The sequence below is a fragment of the Anopheles coluzzii genome, chromosome 2 (assembly GCF_943734685.1).
Source record: "Anopheles coluzzii chromosome 2, AcolN3, whole genome shotgun sequence".
Lineage (NCBI taxonomy): Eukaryota > Metazoa > Arthropoda > Insecta > Diptera > Culicidae > Anopheles > Anopheles coluzzii.
Window position 1 is genome coordinate 10,684,817 of NC_064670.1, and position 17,147 is coordinate 10,701,963.

Sequence of the window (17,147 nt, forward strand, 5' to 3'; positions counted from 1 at the left end):
TAGGAGAAGCCGATGTCAAAATATTTTACAATGCACTAGAAATACTGTAAACACACTGTTTTATAATACTCTTTAAATCGCAAGCAAAGATACGCTGTCAAAATCACTTTAGTGAGAATCTCCATTGCCCGCCGTGAAATGAAAAGAAAGTTTTCGACGCAAGGTTCTCTGCGAAGCTTCATTTCAAAAGAATTTGTCCGTGCAAAATCCATCCAACAAGCCAGACTTCTGCTTGCTTTGTTTCGTATCACAGTACACAGACACAAACTCCAGCATGACCCCGGAGGGGGGCGTTGGGATCGCTTCACTGTTCCGTTCCTCACGCTCGGATTATTTTGATCCAATCGCGTCCGAGAAACGGGCCAAGCCACCATGGCCAGAAGGCTATCAAAACAAATCGCAAGCGCGGTGTGATTCTTGCAAATCCGTTGTTCAAACAATTGTGACTCTCCTTTCCTCCCCATCCTGGATCCGTGGTCCCGCGCCTGTGCTGCTGTGTATGGCGTGGCTAATGCGCGAATATCCTTTCGCTACCGAGTGGCGGTTCAACTCACCCGCGAGATATGTTTATTCCGTCAGGCGGCGGCGGCGGCGCTGCAGAAAGTGTCAGCTGGCCCAGAAGTGTCTGAAGCGCTGTCACGGTTGTCACCTAATGCGGTGTGGGTTGCTAGAGGCCGACGCGGGTACGACGATCGTCGGGACTGGATCATTTGACTGGAGATGTGGTCTGGGTTTTTTGGGGGAGGAAACGACCTGCAACCAATCTTACGGTGCATATGACTTCGTGCCGCCGCGCTGGCGTACACGCGTCGTCAGCCCGGCCCGGCATTATTTATGGTTGTTTTGCATGATATTTGTCGCTTTTGTTGTCGCCATAAATATGATAAAATATTTTGCCCCACTTCCCTTCCGAAACCGGTGCCGTCCATCAGGCTTGCCCGGTACGCGGCCCAAACCTCAGCAAGCCAAAAACCTCAGGAAAAGGATTACAGCAGTCCATTTCTCACGCGTGCTTTAGCCCTTTTTATTGAGCTTTGCTCGGTGCTTCCGACCGGAATGACCGGAACCGTCATCCATTTCTCGGGATCTTGCTTTCATGCCCGTGCCCGTGGACCTTTGGGCTTACACATACAAATCTCTCTCTATTTTTTTTTTCTCTCTCTCTCTCTCTCTCTCTCTCTCTCGCTGCATCACGCCCCTTTTGCATAGACTTAGTCAAGAGCGGTAACGCAATGCCGTGGCATTTGGGCAGAGCAATTTGAGGTTTTGATTTCGGTAAGGCAACATTTTTCGGGAATTTCCCCTGCCAAGCTTCTCGGAAAAGGGGATCGCACTTTGATATGGCGGGCAAATGGGACAGAATGATAAATACTTTTACGGTCAGCGCGGATGGAGCGCGCTCCGTTCGAAGCGATCGCTTAGGCGTAGAAAATGGGACAAACCGTATAATCAAATTTTTTTGATGGACCCTTGCCAATGTTGGAGAGGAGAAAAAAGGCACACACGCTCGCTAGTAATGGAATGTGATTGGAATATGAAATGACCAAGTTGCGCACATTGTTGTGCAATATTGTTCGCCTTTGATGTGTGTGCTTGTTTTATGTTGCAATTTAATTTGATGTTTAAATCGTAGATAAAATCTCCAAATGTTCGTAGCATTGATTTGTTTCTTTTAACCGAGGTTGTTGAATGGAAATATTGGTCTGACAGTTTCTCGAAAAATGAATACACAAAACATAAAAATAAAGAACCTGTACAAAATGCTTCAGGCCAAAGACTTTGCACGACATCTCTACCACGTGTGATTAAAAGGCATTTTTACTCAAAGCATCGTTTTTCCTGTCACTCGTGTCCATTGCTCAACACGTGGTATAAATCTTTTCGCTCGCTAATTACCTTGATTACTTGTACCACTTCCACATCGTAAACCACAAAGCTTCTAAGACAGCGAAAATCTGTTGCTAATGTTCGGTTGAGTGGAAAGACCGAGAGCAAGCAGGTTTTTTTTGTTTGGTTTATTTTTGCTTTCCTTCGGCACCTTCGGCACGAAATGACATCACGCTTTGCAGTCGTGGGGAGGACCCAAAACCCTCCTCCCGCTTTCCATCAGCGAGCATCATCGCTTCCAGCTGTTCACCACTTCGGCAGACAAAATACATCGCCATGTCACATCAAAACCGCATAAACGTCGCCATCGTCGACGGCATCGTCAGACGTCAATGGCGATTTAGCGTTCGCTTTGCCTCCTGCCGTCACCGTAAATCGAACCGAAAGAGAACCAAGCCGCCCCGCAAAGGCAAGCCGTCAATCTGCATTCCGCTCACGGGCCACAAGTTAACGATCGTGGATGCAGGCTGGCGCTGGGATTATGTGCCGTGTGGGTGCCCGTGTTCCCCCCCCCCCTCGTTTGCCACTCCTTTTGAGTTTTCTTGTGCATTTCACCACCACAACCGGTGCGTGCGTGTGTTTGTGTGTGTGTTTTTCTCGTGTCGATCTGAGCAGTTTTCTTTTATTTTACCCAGCAGAAGAAGTAGCTTACCCCCACTAGAAGGACGGCCGATGTCAGACAGGCTGACGGTAAATTGCGGATGATCGTGTCAGCTTTTCCTGGGCCAGCCGGGGTACGCTGCACAGTTTTCTGGTCCTGTGCTATTTTTTCTTTGTTGTTGCTACTTTTCTTTCCTTCTTCTTAACGCCCCTGCCACACCCCTCCCAGCTAAGCTAGGTTGGTTCAGGTTGAGTGGCACTCAGTAAAAAGTCACTTTCTTGTCAAATACTGTGACACAAACTCGGGATGGTATGGCTCGGGAAAACACAACACTTGCCTGCGTCAAAGCCGTGAAGCGGAACACGTTTTCCATGTTTCCTATTTCCGTATGTGTGTTTGAATGGTTCTACTTGTTTTTTTTTAATCTGAGGGTAGCTTTTGGTACACTTTAGCCACCACCGCCCAGGGCTGCAGGGTGCAAATGTGTGCGACAGGTGAGTAGCGGGAAACTTCTGCCGCTGCTACGGTACGGCGTGTGCGCTGTCAACTTTGTCATTAGCAACTTTCGGACGCACTTTTTTTCCCGACGAGGCTTGTCGGATTTTCGGAGTAAGAATTTCGGAGGCGTGCCGGTCGCCTTTTACAGCTTTTGGTTTGCTCTCGTAGAAGAAGTCGTCCCTTCGCCGAAACAAAACTCCAGCTCAGTGTGGAAGCAGGGAAAGGTTGCGCATCACAAAGCGCCACAATCACAGCTGTTTCGTACGTCGTCGTTGTGGAACAAATGTTCCCGAATGCCAGCAAACACTCAGGTGTGGAAAATGTGCCAAAGAAACCCCCTGCGATAAGCGACTGGATTAGTGAAGCAAGTTCCCCTTGTTTGCCTTGTGTTGCTGCCTCCCTGCCATCGCAGCGGGGAACAATAAATCCAGCTCGATCGATCGATTGCCGGCATCGTTTCCATGGGATGCAGGAGAGTGATTTTCGTAACAGCGAACGCATTCACCGCAAGACGCTGTCACGCTTGTAAAGTGGGTGGAAAATTGTCCTTCCTTTCAAGGTGCGGGACGCGGGAACAGTAGTGAAGCAGACAGGCCAAGAGTTATGGGACCAATAACGATACCGAGCGGCACTGTCGGACGACTCGTACGCGAACTGTGAGTGCAGTGTGCACGAGTGGCAAGATTAATTTCAATTTTCCACAACACGATTCTCAACGACTCGTGACATGATGCGCTTTCGGTGTCATCATCATTATCTACGGTGTGCGGTTCTGCTCGTCCGATCGAGGGAAAATGAACCGCGTACCGAGATTGCGCCCGAGCGGGAAGGTTCGTTCGGTGGTGGATTTTGTCTTGCGTGACGCTATTTATCTTTCCCAGCTCTTCTGCTGCAACCGGGGCAAGGATGCTTTTTAAACGAAATGGTTCAGGGACAAACACTACAACAGCCACAAAAAAAAATAACCAACAGCTACTCGTTTCCGGCTAAAGCAAAGCCAGAAAACAGCGAGAAGGAGCGTACGGCAAGAGGCAACATAAATCGTGGACAATGTTTTCGTGTTGTGCTAGGAAGTGACGCTCAACTATGGCTGCTTTTAACTTTTGCACAAGTTTGAGCAGCTCCAAGCGAGCAAAAAATCGACAGAAGCAAAATGTCAAGCACCGCACAAAATGGTTTGATTCGGTGTCGATTAGGCGATTTGATTACGATCCATTTGAGACGTCCTTAAAGTTAAGTTAGTCGGTCGCATGGTGGTTGGGGGCTGGTGAGGTAGTAAGACGAGGCGGAAATCAGCGTCCAGTTTGTTTGATGAGTGATGTTCAAAGTTTTTTGGCGTGAAACTGAGGGACGCAAAATCAACACCAGTGCCGAGGGGATGGGAATCCGTGGACCGAATTTAAGTGTATTCGTTAGGGATCGAAACTTGATGCGCAAAGTTTTGCTCGAGTAGTTCGAGTTAGGACTCGTGGAGAACATGCTGCCCAGGAGAATATTTGGCTTGGATGGCAACCGATGTTGATGCAACATGGAAATATCGCTTTGGTTGATAAAAAAAACTCCCGAACAATATGTTGCGTGTTAAGTACGATCTAGATTTTTACAGATAGTTTAGGAAGCTTGGTTCACTGTCAATGCCCTCCAAATCATTTTATTTAGATAGCAAGCTTGTGTCATGGCCAGGGATGTACCATGTTGGGTGTGTTAAACTTCGGGAAATGACTATGTCAGTGTAACTTTGCAAAACTGATCACAATGGAAAAAAAGTCATGACATAGGCTGACTGACCAAGCGTTGGTCGCAAAAATGTCACGATGCATGTATTGGTAACACCAATCGTATTGTGTACCACCTCTGTTTATCAATATTGAGTATGTGATGCTTCTTCTTCTTCTTCTTCTTCTTCTTCTTCTTCTTCTTCTTCTTCTTCTTCTTCTTCTTCTTCTTCTTCTTCTTCTTCTTCTTTTTCTCCTTCGTCTTATTCTTTCATCTTCTTCTTCTTCTTCTTCTTCTTCTTCTTCTTCTTCTCCTTCTTCTTCTTCTTCTTCTTCTTCTTCTTCTTCTTCTTCTTCTTCTTCTTCTTCTTCTTCTTCTTCTTCTTCTTCTTCTTCTTCTTCTTCTCCTTCTTCTTCTTCTTCTTCTTCTTCTTCTTCTTCTTCTTCTTCTTCTTCTTCTTCTTCTTCTATATATATATGCGAGCAATGGAATATGTCCTCCTATGAATAGACCCACCGAGCCGCGTTCATATTCAGAGGCTTACCAGGCTCTTTTAAACCCTTTCGACTACTCGTAGTTAAATAGGTGCTTAGGTTAAAGAATTCGTCCTTAGGCTGGTTGACTGCCTTTAGCTATGGACTTAAAATTCCAACTTATTTTTTTATAAAAATTGCATGACTTGTTTTATGTTTTTTTCGTCCCCGTCTTTCGAATGTTGTTCGAAATATTCTATTGATATATTTTGTGGTGGGTTGTATATTTGGCATTCGAAGATCATAGTCTGGCCGTGTCTGGCACGTTACAGTTACCGTCGTCTACCTATTTTCATTTAATGCAACCAACATTTTAAAGGGTCGTGACCTGCTGCTATTCGGTTAGTTGTGGCGATTGCTTTTGCTGTAAGGTTTACATCGTGATGCCAAGGCTGAGTACGTGACGCTGACGTGGATTTTGTTTCAGTCAGATTTTTAATGGCATTGACTATAATATTTTGCAGCGCTACTAGCAGTGATTGAAACATTCTTTATGTGATTATTGATAATGATTGAAACATCTCATTATCATCCTTTGGTGAGGTATCGAAGCAAAACGAAGAGACAATTTTATTTCTTTTAAAGAACATTTATACACATATAAAAAACTCAATCATTAATGACACACGATGACCTCTTTGCACCCCAAAAAATAATAAAAGTATTCGTTCTGTGCTGTGGAAAACAGTTTGCTAAATTTGCCCTTGCGCGACACCAAAGCATCCCTGTCAACGCTCGCAACACAATTGACGTTCGAACCTATCAACACCTTATAAAGAGTGTCATCTTGAACAGGTTCCACCTATAATCAGACCACCAGCATAGTATGGGTAGTACCAGCAGCTTTTCTCAGTACGACTCCCAATAAGGGGGGGGGAAACAACTATTCCACACTGGCACGGTTGGTTCGGTTGTGATGTGGTTGAAGCTCCCAAAACCATTCCTGTCAACTCGCGTGTTCATCTAAACACTCACACAGACACACACACACACACACACGTGCCATCAGCTCTGCGGGATGTGGGTGTGAAATAGGAAAAGTTTTGTGGGGAGAAAAACTTTCCCGGCATCTTCCTGCCAATGTGCCGTCGCCAGCGGATGCTCCTCGGGTTACGCTCGGCTCCCACCAGGGGGTGTGCTTGGCGGAACGCTTCGGTGCGCCCGTGAAGTGAGACTGAGATTTCTAATCGTACGGTTGACTTCCCTTACGCTATTTTTCCGGTACCTTTTGCGAAGGGAAAACATGAACCGGCTCTTAGCGTTCACATGTCAACTTTTGTCCAACGACGCACGGCTCCAAGCGACGAGACCGGGGCGGATTGGTTCGCAAAAAATTGAAGACGAATAAAGTCCCAAACTATTTGCTATCAACAAGCACTCTCCCAGGCTGGGCTGTGGCGCTGGGCAAACCTTTACGCTAGCAGGAGAAAGTTCAAACCAATGCCGGCCGCTCGGTACCGGCGCACATCAGCCGTGGTAGCAGCATCAGTTTCGCAAACCATGAATGGTAAGTAGATAGCTCGAACGAAGCAGGCTACAGCAACGAACAAACAAACAAAAAATCATCTCCACCAAGCAAAGGGAAAGCAAAGCGCCACAAAGCTGAGAAGAAAAAATAGCTCCTTTTTATTTCTTCTACACAGCAAAAAAAAAACATGACACCGGATGAGGCAGTATGTAGGTTTGCCTAGTTTCCAGTTCGCTGCACGGCACAACTCGGACCAGAAACATACTTTAACGAATGCTTGATGCGGGCTCGAAAGCGAAACGGGAATAGAATGTACAGCCAAGTATACACACACACACACACACACCACAAAAAAGCATACAGTGTAAAAGAGACAAAAAGTGTCCGAAAAAAACGAAGTTCTAAAATACCTCGCCATGATACGGGAATGATATGGAACGGGAATTAGATTAGAAGTGAAATGGGTCCTTCCCAAACCAGCGAGCGAACCGTGGCGGTACGAGGTTACACATATGGTGGTGTGTGATTCTTTTTTCTCCCCTTCAAGTTTACTGTTCCACTGCGCAAAGGTTTAAGCAAAAAACAGCAAAATCGCACACACATACTCAAAAACATCCTCTCTGTTGCACGAGTCAAGTTTCCGGCTTCTTGACCCCAATGCTACAGCGGTGACCGGAAAGAGGACGGAAACAGCCCCAAGAAATGGAATTAGGATTTTTCTACGCTCCGGAGTAGCAAACGGACGCGGAGACTTTTCCAACTTTCTCCCTTCCTGGACACTCGGTTCACTGTCATCTTGCATAAGTGGATGACTGCTTGCCTGTCAGGGCGGTCAACAGTATCTCTCTCTCTCTCTCTGGACATGGTGTCCCGTTTGCTTTGGTTTTGAACATAGAGAAAGCGTTTTGTTTGGATTTCATCATCATTAGGAGCTAGCGCTAGCGGACGGTCTGACGTGCGCTGTAATCAAATAGAAATTAAATGCCATTCGGCTGGAAATTCGGCAATTCGGAAATGGCTAGCAAGAGGACAGCTTCATCTTCTGACATGTTTCGATTTAAAATCGGGGCTTGTGGCTTTCAACGCAGGTGCTGGGGGGACTGGAGTTTACGTCGATGCTGGGACTTTCACCGCACAACCAAAGCGTCCGTAAAAGGGTCTGATGGAATGCTTCTGAATGATTGTGGATGCTGTCTTTCCGTTTAAAAAAAAAAAACAGGTCTTTTGGAGCAACGGTAGACGGTAGAAAAGTTTGACGGATGAAAGAAGTGGAACATATTTTTGTCGAAAATTGGATTGAATTTCGAACGAATTCGAGTGGCGTCATCGGATGAGCACGATAAAAGACGTCTCCGTGCGGGAATGATCTGTCTCCGGTGCTCTGTGATTCAGGCCCCAAGCTTGGCGCACATGCTGGGCGCACAAAGTGCCCGGTCCAGCAACCGAACCGGATATTGGACCGGGGGTGGCAGATTTCAAGTGGTCTCGGGATCCAACCCGAACACGCGACCATACTACACCGGACTCTGCTTCGGTCGCGTTAGCAGAGAGGGTGGTGTTTGAAAGTTTAACGCACATACCGTCACGGTAGGCACGTGCACGGGACCGGGGAACGGTTTGGTTCAAAATTAACACACTCACTCCGCTGGTCGAACCTTGATCCCGTCCCGCAACCGGGCCCCGCTCGCGGCAGGATCATCCGGCGGTTCCACGGTCAGCCGTGTTCCGTGCGGTGGCTTTTCGTGAGTGGACACGATCGGATGACGTCGCTGTAGCTGACAAAATCAATTAACCTGCTGGTGCGGTGGATCCGACGCCAGTCGAGATGCTTAGGCAATTTTGGGCTACCCGGTGGCCTTGGCGTAGTGGCACAAATTTACCACTAATTGAACAAACTGTATCCGGTTACCTCTGGGGGGAAAGGGGAAGCGAGAAGAAATGGTCGGTCGTGGTCACTCTGCTCCCCCCTGCTTCACTCACGATGAGTCCGGCGATGGTGGAAGCCATTTCCCGTTGCATTGCTCATTATGTCGCCAATGTTGTCGCTCGCCCGAGTGGCCAGGCGCCGGTGCCCGGCTGTGATAGAAGAGGGGTGGATGAAACCGTAATCAAATTCATGTTTGCGGTTGCATCGGCATGCGGTAGCAATCAGGCGCAGTTGCAAACCTCGGTGCGGAGAGAGAGAGAGATAGAGAACGAGCAAGCCGATGCCCGTGCTCTTCCGGTGCTTTGTTCGATACTGGCCAGGTTGGAGCAGGAGGGAGCAAATGCTGGAATCGATTGTGACATGCCGGAAAATTAAGCTAGCTCTACCGGTTCCTGATGCCGGATTGATGGTCCGGCCACTCGGTACGAATGAACAGGATACCGACGCACACACACACACACACACACACACACACACACACACACACATACACACACACACACACACACACACAAACACACACATTCATCTTCGAGCCGTATTTCGATGCACAGCGAACCGGGCACGATGGAACAATACACTCTTTTTGGGGCATTTTCCCGTCGATCCGAAACCCGCCGCTCAGCGCAGGAGGGTGGATGAACTTTCGGGAGGGTAACAAGGTCGAAGCTAATTAAATAGCGTCGTTACGTTCCGAGTTGGAGCAACACTGTTGACCGAAGGGAAAATGTAACTGTATCGTGTGTGGTGCAACAGAATGGGAAATTATTTTTTTTTAATCTCTTTCATGATCAAACTGCAAAAGTAGCAAAAGCAAAAGTAGCTAAGGCATGAACATAATATTATGCAAATTTTTATTCAGTTGAGCTTAAAGTTTTGAAGGACGCTTTTTAAATGTTAACTGTCATTAAGCTAAGACAATTTTTTAAGCATTTTGCAATGCCACATTTCCCTTTTGGCATTTTTTAAATGATTCAGATGAAATCCAGTTGCAAGAGTAGAGCTGTAGGTCTAATGCAAGCACTTAAAACATTACAATATTTACCGAAATCCCATTTTTCGCACTCCGGAAACCTGCCCACCAGTGTCGGCAAAGCACCACCGTGAATAATGCAAAGTAAAGAGCAGCTTTTTGACTTCCATCCCCAAAAACTATCTTATCTATTGCGCCGTGTTTCATTTGCAAAACCACTGGAATGTGGCGGGAAAAGGTCGGGTTTGGGCTTTTCGCTCCATCCCGTGTTGGTCCTTTTCTCCGCCAGCGGCAGCAATATTCGACACAGCGAATCCCAGCTCCTCCACCCCGCATGATGCTACACATTCCCTTCAGTAATAAAAAAAAGCCACCGTGTCGTGCCGTAATGAAACCGGCAAAAGCCATCTGCGTAGACGAACCCCTGTGCGGAAGAGTTATGAAATATGCTCCAGTGTCCCGTGGTGACCATCCCCCCTCCCAAAGGGATCGTTTCGGGCGGGGGGATACGGGTCCATCAAGGGCGTTCGTTTCATCTTCCTACCACCACACACACGGGAGCACGAAGCGAATGTGGCAGCCGACGGGAACCACTTCCAGCGCATAAATTAATGTAAAATGTATGTACGGTTGCGAGAGTTGTTCCACTCTTTTCCATCCCCGGTGCGGGTGGGACGACTACGACGACAACGACGACGACACTGGCGGTGGTTCGCACATTAGCTTGCACGAGCAAACGGTACAGCAGTAGATGTGGAGAGTGATGATATGATTTTTGGTCTTTCTTCACACCTCGTTGGTCGCTGGGTGGAACGGTGCATGAGGGCCAAGATGTGTGGAGGCTACCTTCCACACACCAGGAGCCGCACCTTATTCAACGGGAGCTTCCGTATGAGCCACAGACACAGAACCAGAAGTTTCGCTTTTAAGAGTTAATGTAAATTAGTAACAGTAACATCATCATCGCTACCAAGGGGCCACCCGCACCGGAGCCTCGCTTAATGACAGCTGGGACAACACTGACAACCCACTCATACACACACACCCACGTCCCAAAAACCTTTTTGGCCGTCCGGGCACGAGTGGGACTGCAATTCGAGAAAGCCACTTCATGCCAAAAAGGGGTGTGCAAACGCTACCAGTGAATTATGTTGGTCGAGTTTGTACCGTCGAGTGGGTTAAACAGCACGGATGAAAGGGTTCCGTGCTGCTGCGTGGTGAAATGGGCTTTCGAACGAGTAGAAATAGAATAGGGCAAGTGTTCTGGGGCAAGGTTAGGTTAGGTGTAGAGGATAATCCTTGAATTCGCCTCACAATGTTCAGATCATTTCCACTAAGTGTTGAGTGAATAATCAATCAACTCCAAGAAATACGCCTAAACTTATGCAATTCGTTACACATAAGTCCTTTAACTTTGGAATCGGATGCGTCTTTTTGTCTCTATGAAATTTTCTACAATTTTAGAACTATCATTATTGAATTTCTACAAAATAATTTTGTAAATTCCTACTTCTAAACAAACCGTACGGTACGTAGATGTTTTAATTGTTTTGCTAATTAAGGGTCCAATAATAAGGGTCAACAAACATTCCCTAAACATTGTTGTCCCGTATTAGGAGCGATTATTACAGCAGCTCCTTCGTACAAAAATTTGCCTATCGACTATCAGTTCCTGTCTCGTGCTAAGTGCTGTTCCTGGCACACTTAAGACAAATTCATTTGCATATTTAGCTGAGCGAGTGAAACAAAAAGAAACACAAACAAAAGAACATGCTGGCAAGTGGGGGAAAAAAAACCCCAACTATTTCTACAAAATATGCAGACAGCTCATTGCAACCACGGTAAAGTGTTCTCTAAAGACTCTACCCGACTGTAAATGGGACACTCTCGTCGACGATAAAGCCATGTCGCGGTGATGGTGTTTTGGGAGCGGACGTTTCATGTTTTTCCTTCAGCCTCGCCCATTTTACACACACACACACACACACACACACACACACGCACTGACAAACACACTCATTTTCGGTGTAGCGAAAAAAGAAAACAACTTTACTGCCGAAGCATATTCCCCGATGCGACAATTTGTGCACGAAACAGGTTCCTCGCTCCATTCCTGTGGCGGTACCGGCGCACTGTCCCTGCAAAGGGCGCCGAGAATGAAAACAACATTTTACGGCAGTTTTGCATAGGCGCATGGAGCAAAAAAACAAAAAACAAAAAACAAAAAAGTGGAAACCAGCACAGAAACGCACACAAACAGCTTCACAGCGCCCTTATGGTCGCCCCGCGTACACGGGCCACTGCGTTGTCCACGCGTTCCGCGGTCCCAGATACAAATCATTTTTAAATAAACCATTTAGAAGCTGTAACGCTATCTTAATTTCCCCAGATGCAAATGATTTGCCCGTAAAATATGTGTGCGCGAGTGGCAAGAGGTAAGGCGAGCGCTGTATGTGCTGTCCCACATACACAAAACGTAATAACAAATGGGAGGAACAAAGAGAAAAAAGAAAGCTTCACCGTAACGTTCACCAGAGGAAGTTGTACTCGTGGTAGCGTTTTTCTTGTTTGAAAAAAACTGGGGCGATGTGAGAAAAGTGCCATGAGCAGAATACACGTCGCCCCATTCCACCCCGGGGTGTGAACGAGTGGACAGTTACAGGTTGACCGGAGCGGCTTCGGTGCAAAGTGGTGGCACGGGGATGAGGCGCGTTCGCCTTTCATCACAGCCGGTTGATGTGATTCGGTATGGGAGCTCGTTCCGTAGGATTCCAGCTAAACTGCCACGCTCATACACATTCATAATGAGCCCGGGATCGTATAAATCTAATGAAATCCGATTTAATTTTAATGACTGTCAGCATGCGAGGTGCGCCAACCGTCACACACACTCGATGACGGCATAAGACCGGAGCAAAGCTTCCCTGTTTTTCAATCCTTTGCGACGCCTGGTGTGTTTGGTAGGCGTACGTGCAGCATGATGAAATGATGGATCAACGTCAATTGGTAGCTTTTCGAGTGAACGTCGAGCCGCACTTATAAGCGAACGGGAGTATAGAATATCTCGCTGGTCGCTGGTAAATAAATGCTACCGCAGTCGAGCGTTCGACTGAATTTCGGGAACGCAGGAAAGCTTCCCCTCCCTGGTGGGATAATTGTAATTCCCTCACGGTCGCAACCTTTCGGACACTTATCGTGTTGGCACGTAATTTATTCCGTACGCTGTCCTAGCGTGTGCTGCGAGAAAGGATATTAGGGGCCCGCTCCAATTTTGTTCTAACAACGCAAATGACAAATTTATCATGTTTCCCGGAAGTAATTTAATGTGGTTTTGTAAATTATACAATAAGGTAACCTCAGTGAAGGGGTGCGAGGAATTGTGAAGAATGTATATATCTGTACGTGGTTCGCAGCCAGCGAAAGCGTTCGGAACGGTGGGTCTTATGAGGTAGTCATTTGGTAAATATCAAATATTTTCTATTAACTGTTAAAAAAAATATGTTCTATTCACAAAACTGTAGCAAAACTGTCCATTCAACAAACCAAGCAAAATCCAGCTAAGGAACAAATACTGTCAAGCTACAAACATCCAGTCCCAGATGCTCCACGGCAGAACTTCGCCGGAAGTTCGTTGATTTCCGGACGACTTTTTCGATCAAACTTTGTGTCAAAACTCTCGACCCATCTAGCGCATTACGAACAGAAAAAAAACGACTGCTTCGCTGAACGCTTTCGTTCGACGACGCCTTCATTGCGGCTAAGTAAAAGCACGACCAGGCCGTGATTGTGTTTGCGAGAAAAAGGTAAGATTGATTAAACGATTTCCAGAGATTGTAGATACACTTTACCGCGTTGTGTACCGCGCGATACCAGGGTGCGGGATATCCAATTCCCTTTCCACACTCCGAGGCAGAAAAATACGGCCTGTGTCGCGCTGTGCCAAAACAGCGCTCAAGTATACTCGATTACCACGGCCCGGGCAACCGAGCCTCACGCCTGCCGAAGGTGATGGATTCATTGTCATCGCAAACCGCTCTCCCTAATCAATGCCCTTTCCAGTCGGTTCGGGTTCCAGGAACGCGCGGTTCGATCTGTTCTAGGTTTGGTTTCGTGTGGAAAACTTTCTCCGAAAAGGCATTGGTCCGCTCCTCCGACCTCGTACTAGGTGGCTCTAGGGTTCGGTCGGTTTAGTTTGGTTAAGTTTGTGGTTTTGGTCGTCTTTTTATCGCCAGAGCTGGCAACGATGCGCTGCGAAGCAATCAGGACGGGCGAGCGATGGGTAGTAATTTACCACAAACACAAGGGACGAGCGGTTTGTTTGGATGAGTTGTGCAGGGAAACAGAACAGCAGTGGGTTGAGTTTTCCCAACCTGTAAACGAGCCATTTCAAGCCCCTTAAAAACAAGTCAACCGTTGCAGTTTTCACTACGACCCGCCCGGTGCCGAGTGTTCCCGGTGTCAGTTCAACCCGTTGATGGTTGGAGTTTGTGTGTGTGTGTGTAGGTATGTGTGTGAGTGTGTGTGTGTGGGTGTCAGCCAACTGCCGTTGGTTGCCTTTTTGTTTCTGGTCCCCCGACTATTTACCTATTCGGAAAACCCTTTTAATTTATTCGATAGCAACCGTACCTTACCGGTTGTGTCACTTTCCTTTCTTCTCTCTCGCGCATGCCTTCTATTTTCTCACGCCCTCCCTTCCAACCCCTTGCTTGCCTTCCCGGTGCTCCAAGGTGCGCGTACGAACCGTTTGGGGTAACCATGGGCTGGTAAAAAACTGGGAACCTTCTGGTGTTCCTTTTGATGATCCTGGTGACCAATGTAAATAAGTGAAGTGAGCGAATGTTTGCCTAGCACGAAAAGAACAATACGGGTGTCCGTGGACGAATGTCAAACGGTCTGGCGTCAGGGTTCCCCGTTTTGCTGCCACTACTGGAAAGCCTTTTTTCCCTTGTTTCGGTAACGATTTGACTGGAAATGTTCACCGCGGAGGGAGAAAAAGCGTTCCTTCCAGAAGCGTTCCTCAAAAGAAAATTCGACTCCTAGACGTTCGTAATGGAGAGTTTCCCTCTTTTCTCTGCTCTACCGTTTTATCAATGCGAAAAAAGCCCTTTTCGGCCTGCGGATGACATTGGCGTGCCCGTAAATGGATCCTTCCCACACGGTGGCACCATCGGGCAGGTGACAATTGTCCAGAATAAATTGTCCGTTTAGCGCATTTGCGTTCGTTCGCCTTGGTTCTCAATCGTCCCGATTTCATTTTGCCCCGGCCGGACATGATAGTGACTGCCTGGGGTGGGGGGGGGGATTTTCTGCTGCCACATTGCTTGCTCATCGCTTTATCGTTTAAAGGCTTTCCAGTTTCCGAGCCGAGATCGGGGGCACAAGATTTGCCCTTAATCTCATTTTACCGTATGGCCCAGCGCTCTGCGAGTTCCGACTAGTGTGTGTGTGTGTGTATGTGTTTTGTGTTCGTTGTCGCTTCCCTTTGCTGAAGAAACCCGAAAATTAGACGCAAATGAAAAGTCCGTAAAAGTGCAAAGGTCAGGCGGTGAACGGTGAGCGTTTGCGTTGATAAAACATTAAATTAAATGACTCATTTGCATTTGCAAAGGCTCAACTGCCCCGCCGGCTACGCTCCTGCCCGTACAAACGTTTGCCGCGGTATGAAAAGCAGTCAGGGCAGAACCCGGTTCCGCGACACAATCTTGACAGTGTTTGCTGTCCGCCCGCGTGAGTGATAAGGATGCCCAACGGTTCGCACGATGGTTTTGGCACGGTTTGCGATTAAATGCTCCTTTTTGCGGGAGCTTACTTACAGAAGACGTTTAATTTCATCGAAGTTTCCTTGGTCCCCCGCTTCACCAGCTCGTTCGTCGCCCGGCAGATTAACGTTTTGCCGTGGTCCTCCCGGGTCGGCGTGAAGCTGAGCGATGCCAGTGTGCTGTTACCATCCTCGGACGTCTGGACGATTGAGCGACGAAAAGGGAGAGAGAAAGAGAGAGAGAGAGAGAGAGAGAGAGAGAGAGAGAGAGAAGAAACGTACAAACAAAACGGTAGGTTTACTTTCAAATAGATCGTAATGGTGTCGGAGAAGCAAAAAAAAAGCACATTTTGCCTGCGAATGGGAAAAGATTAGTGAATGAAAATGCAAATGAAGGTATTTCGTGTGTGGGTGTTTTCTTCTTCTTCTTCTTCTTCTTTTATATTGAATCTCACCGAAAACGAACAAGCAAAACAACACCTCTGTGTATATTCCCTAAAAGGGCAAAGAGAAGAAAGGCAGCTCGTTATTTGTGTCCCGTGAAGACCCAAAAACAGCAAAAAAGAAGAAGAGTGCGAACGAGCCGCTTCTTTTTATCACTCCCAGTATAGCATAAAATTCCACTCCAGTTATGATGAAGCAATACAGGTGAGTAATTATCCCTTCCAGACAATAAGGGAGCGGTTGCGTTGCGGCAACAAGAAATAAGACCCGCGGCGACCATGCTTAATGGGGATGAATTTCTGAAGCTGCAGTGTGGGAGTTATTTTGCTGGACGAAATCATAAGAAGCAGGAATCTTGGGCGCGATGAAGACGGAAAACAGAAGATAAATTGAGACTCGTGTGTAAAGGGTGTAGTGCAAAGACGGAACAAACAAAAAAAAATGGCATGAGTTTCATTTTTTAATTCCATTTCTGTCGTTGTCTGTCGATGGGTTGGGAGCGTTTGATAAATAACATCTCTTTATCGTACCGTCGATAGGAGAAGCTCACGTTTCAGATTTTTTTTACGCTTTACGTTTCTTTATCTGGATTTACTATTTCAAAATTTAAAAAAAATAAAGCTTTTCCACAAGCACAAATTAAACATACTGCTGCTCTCCTTGTGCGAAAACTCAGTTCTACTAGCAACTAGAAATGAGAACATATTACACCGCTACAGCATGTCAGCTGCTTGCGGTGCTTGAAGCGTGCCGCATTTGTTCTCCATGGGAAACATTCGGCATGGTTACGGGGTTCCTTTTTTCAGACACAGCTACCCCTAACCAGAGCAAAGCAAAGCCAAGCGACTGTCTACATAATAGCACCACCACCCCAGAGCCCGGAGAAAGATGATGCAAATTTCGTCACAATCTACATGACAGTGACTTTGTGTAGGGATAATTTTAATAATCCTTTCATTTTTCCTCGTAATGAATATCGCCTACATTATGCTGCGGTGTCCGGTGTGTTCGCCACGGCTGTTGAGCTGATTTTGTAGCTGTGTTCATTTTTTTTGTCTTGTGCTTTCTTGCTGAAACCCAACGTTTTGCTGTTTTGCTTGCAACTATGAAAAAAACGAACGAAACAAACAACAACAAAAAAGCACCCGAGCGGTCAGTTCGCTCGCTCGTGCTCGGGGTGGTCCACGGCAGGCGCAACCCATCATCGGGTTGTAAAAATGGACGCCATAAATTAAATTCTCCTAAAAGGATTCGGGCGAAGCGCTGAAGAATGATAGCAATGCTGACCAAATCCGGCTCCCATTGTTGGGATGCTTGGGGCGGGCGAGACAGCAGCACAAAA

At 47.0% G+C, this 17,147-nt stretch overlaps 1 protein-coding gene across 6 annotated transcripts in view; it reads right to left on the minus strand.

Moving 5' to 3' along the window:
• LOC120948514 (hemicentin-1) overlaps window positions 1-17,147 on the minus strand; it is a 194,028-nt gene that overhangs the window by 84,373 nt on the left and 92,508 nt on the right. For all 6 annotated transcript variants that reach the window (XR_005750957.2, XM_040364925.2, XM_040364927.2 and 3 more), the window contains one exon: window positions 15,417-15,561. Coding sequence is in view for 5 of the 6 variants with exons in the window: in XM_040364925.2 (XP_040220859.2) it covers window positions 15,417-15,561 (145 nt within the window). In the remaining variant the exon portion in view is untranslated. The remainder of the gene's footprint in view (window positions 1-15,416; window positions 15,562-17,147) is intronic.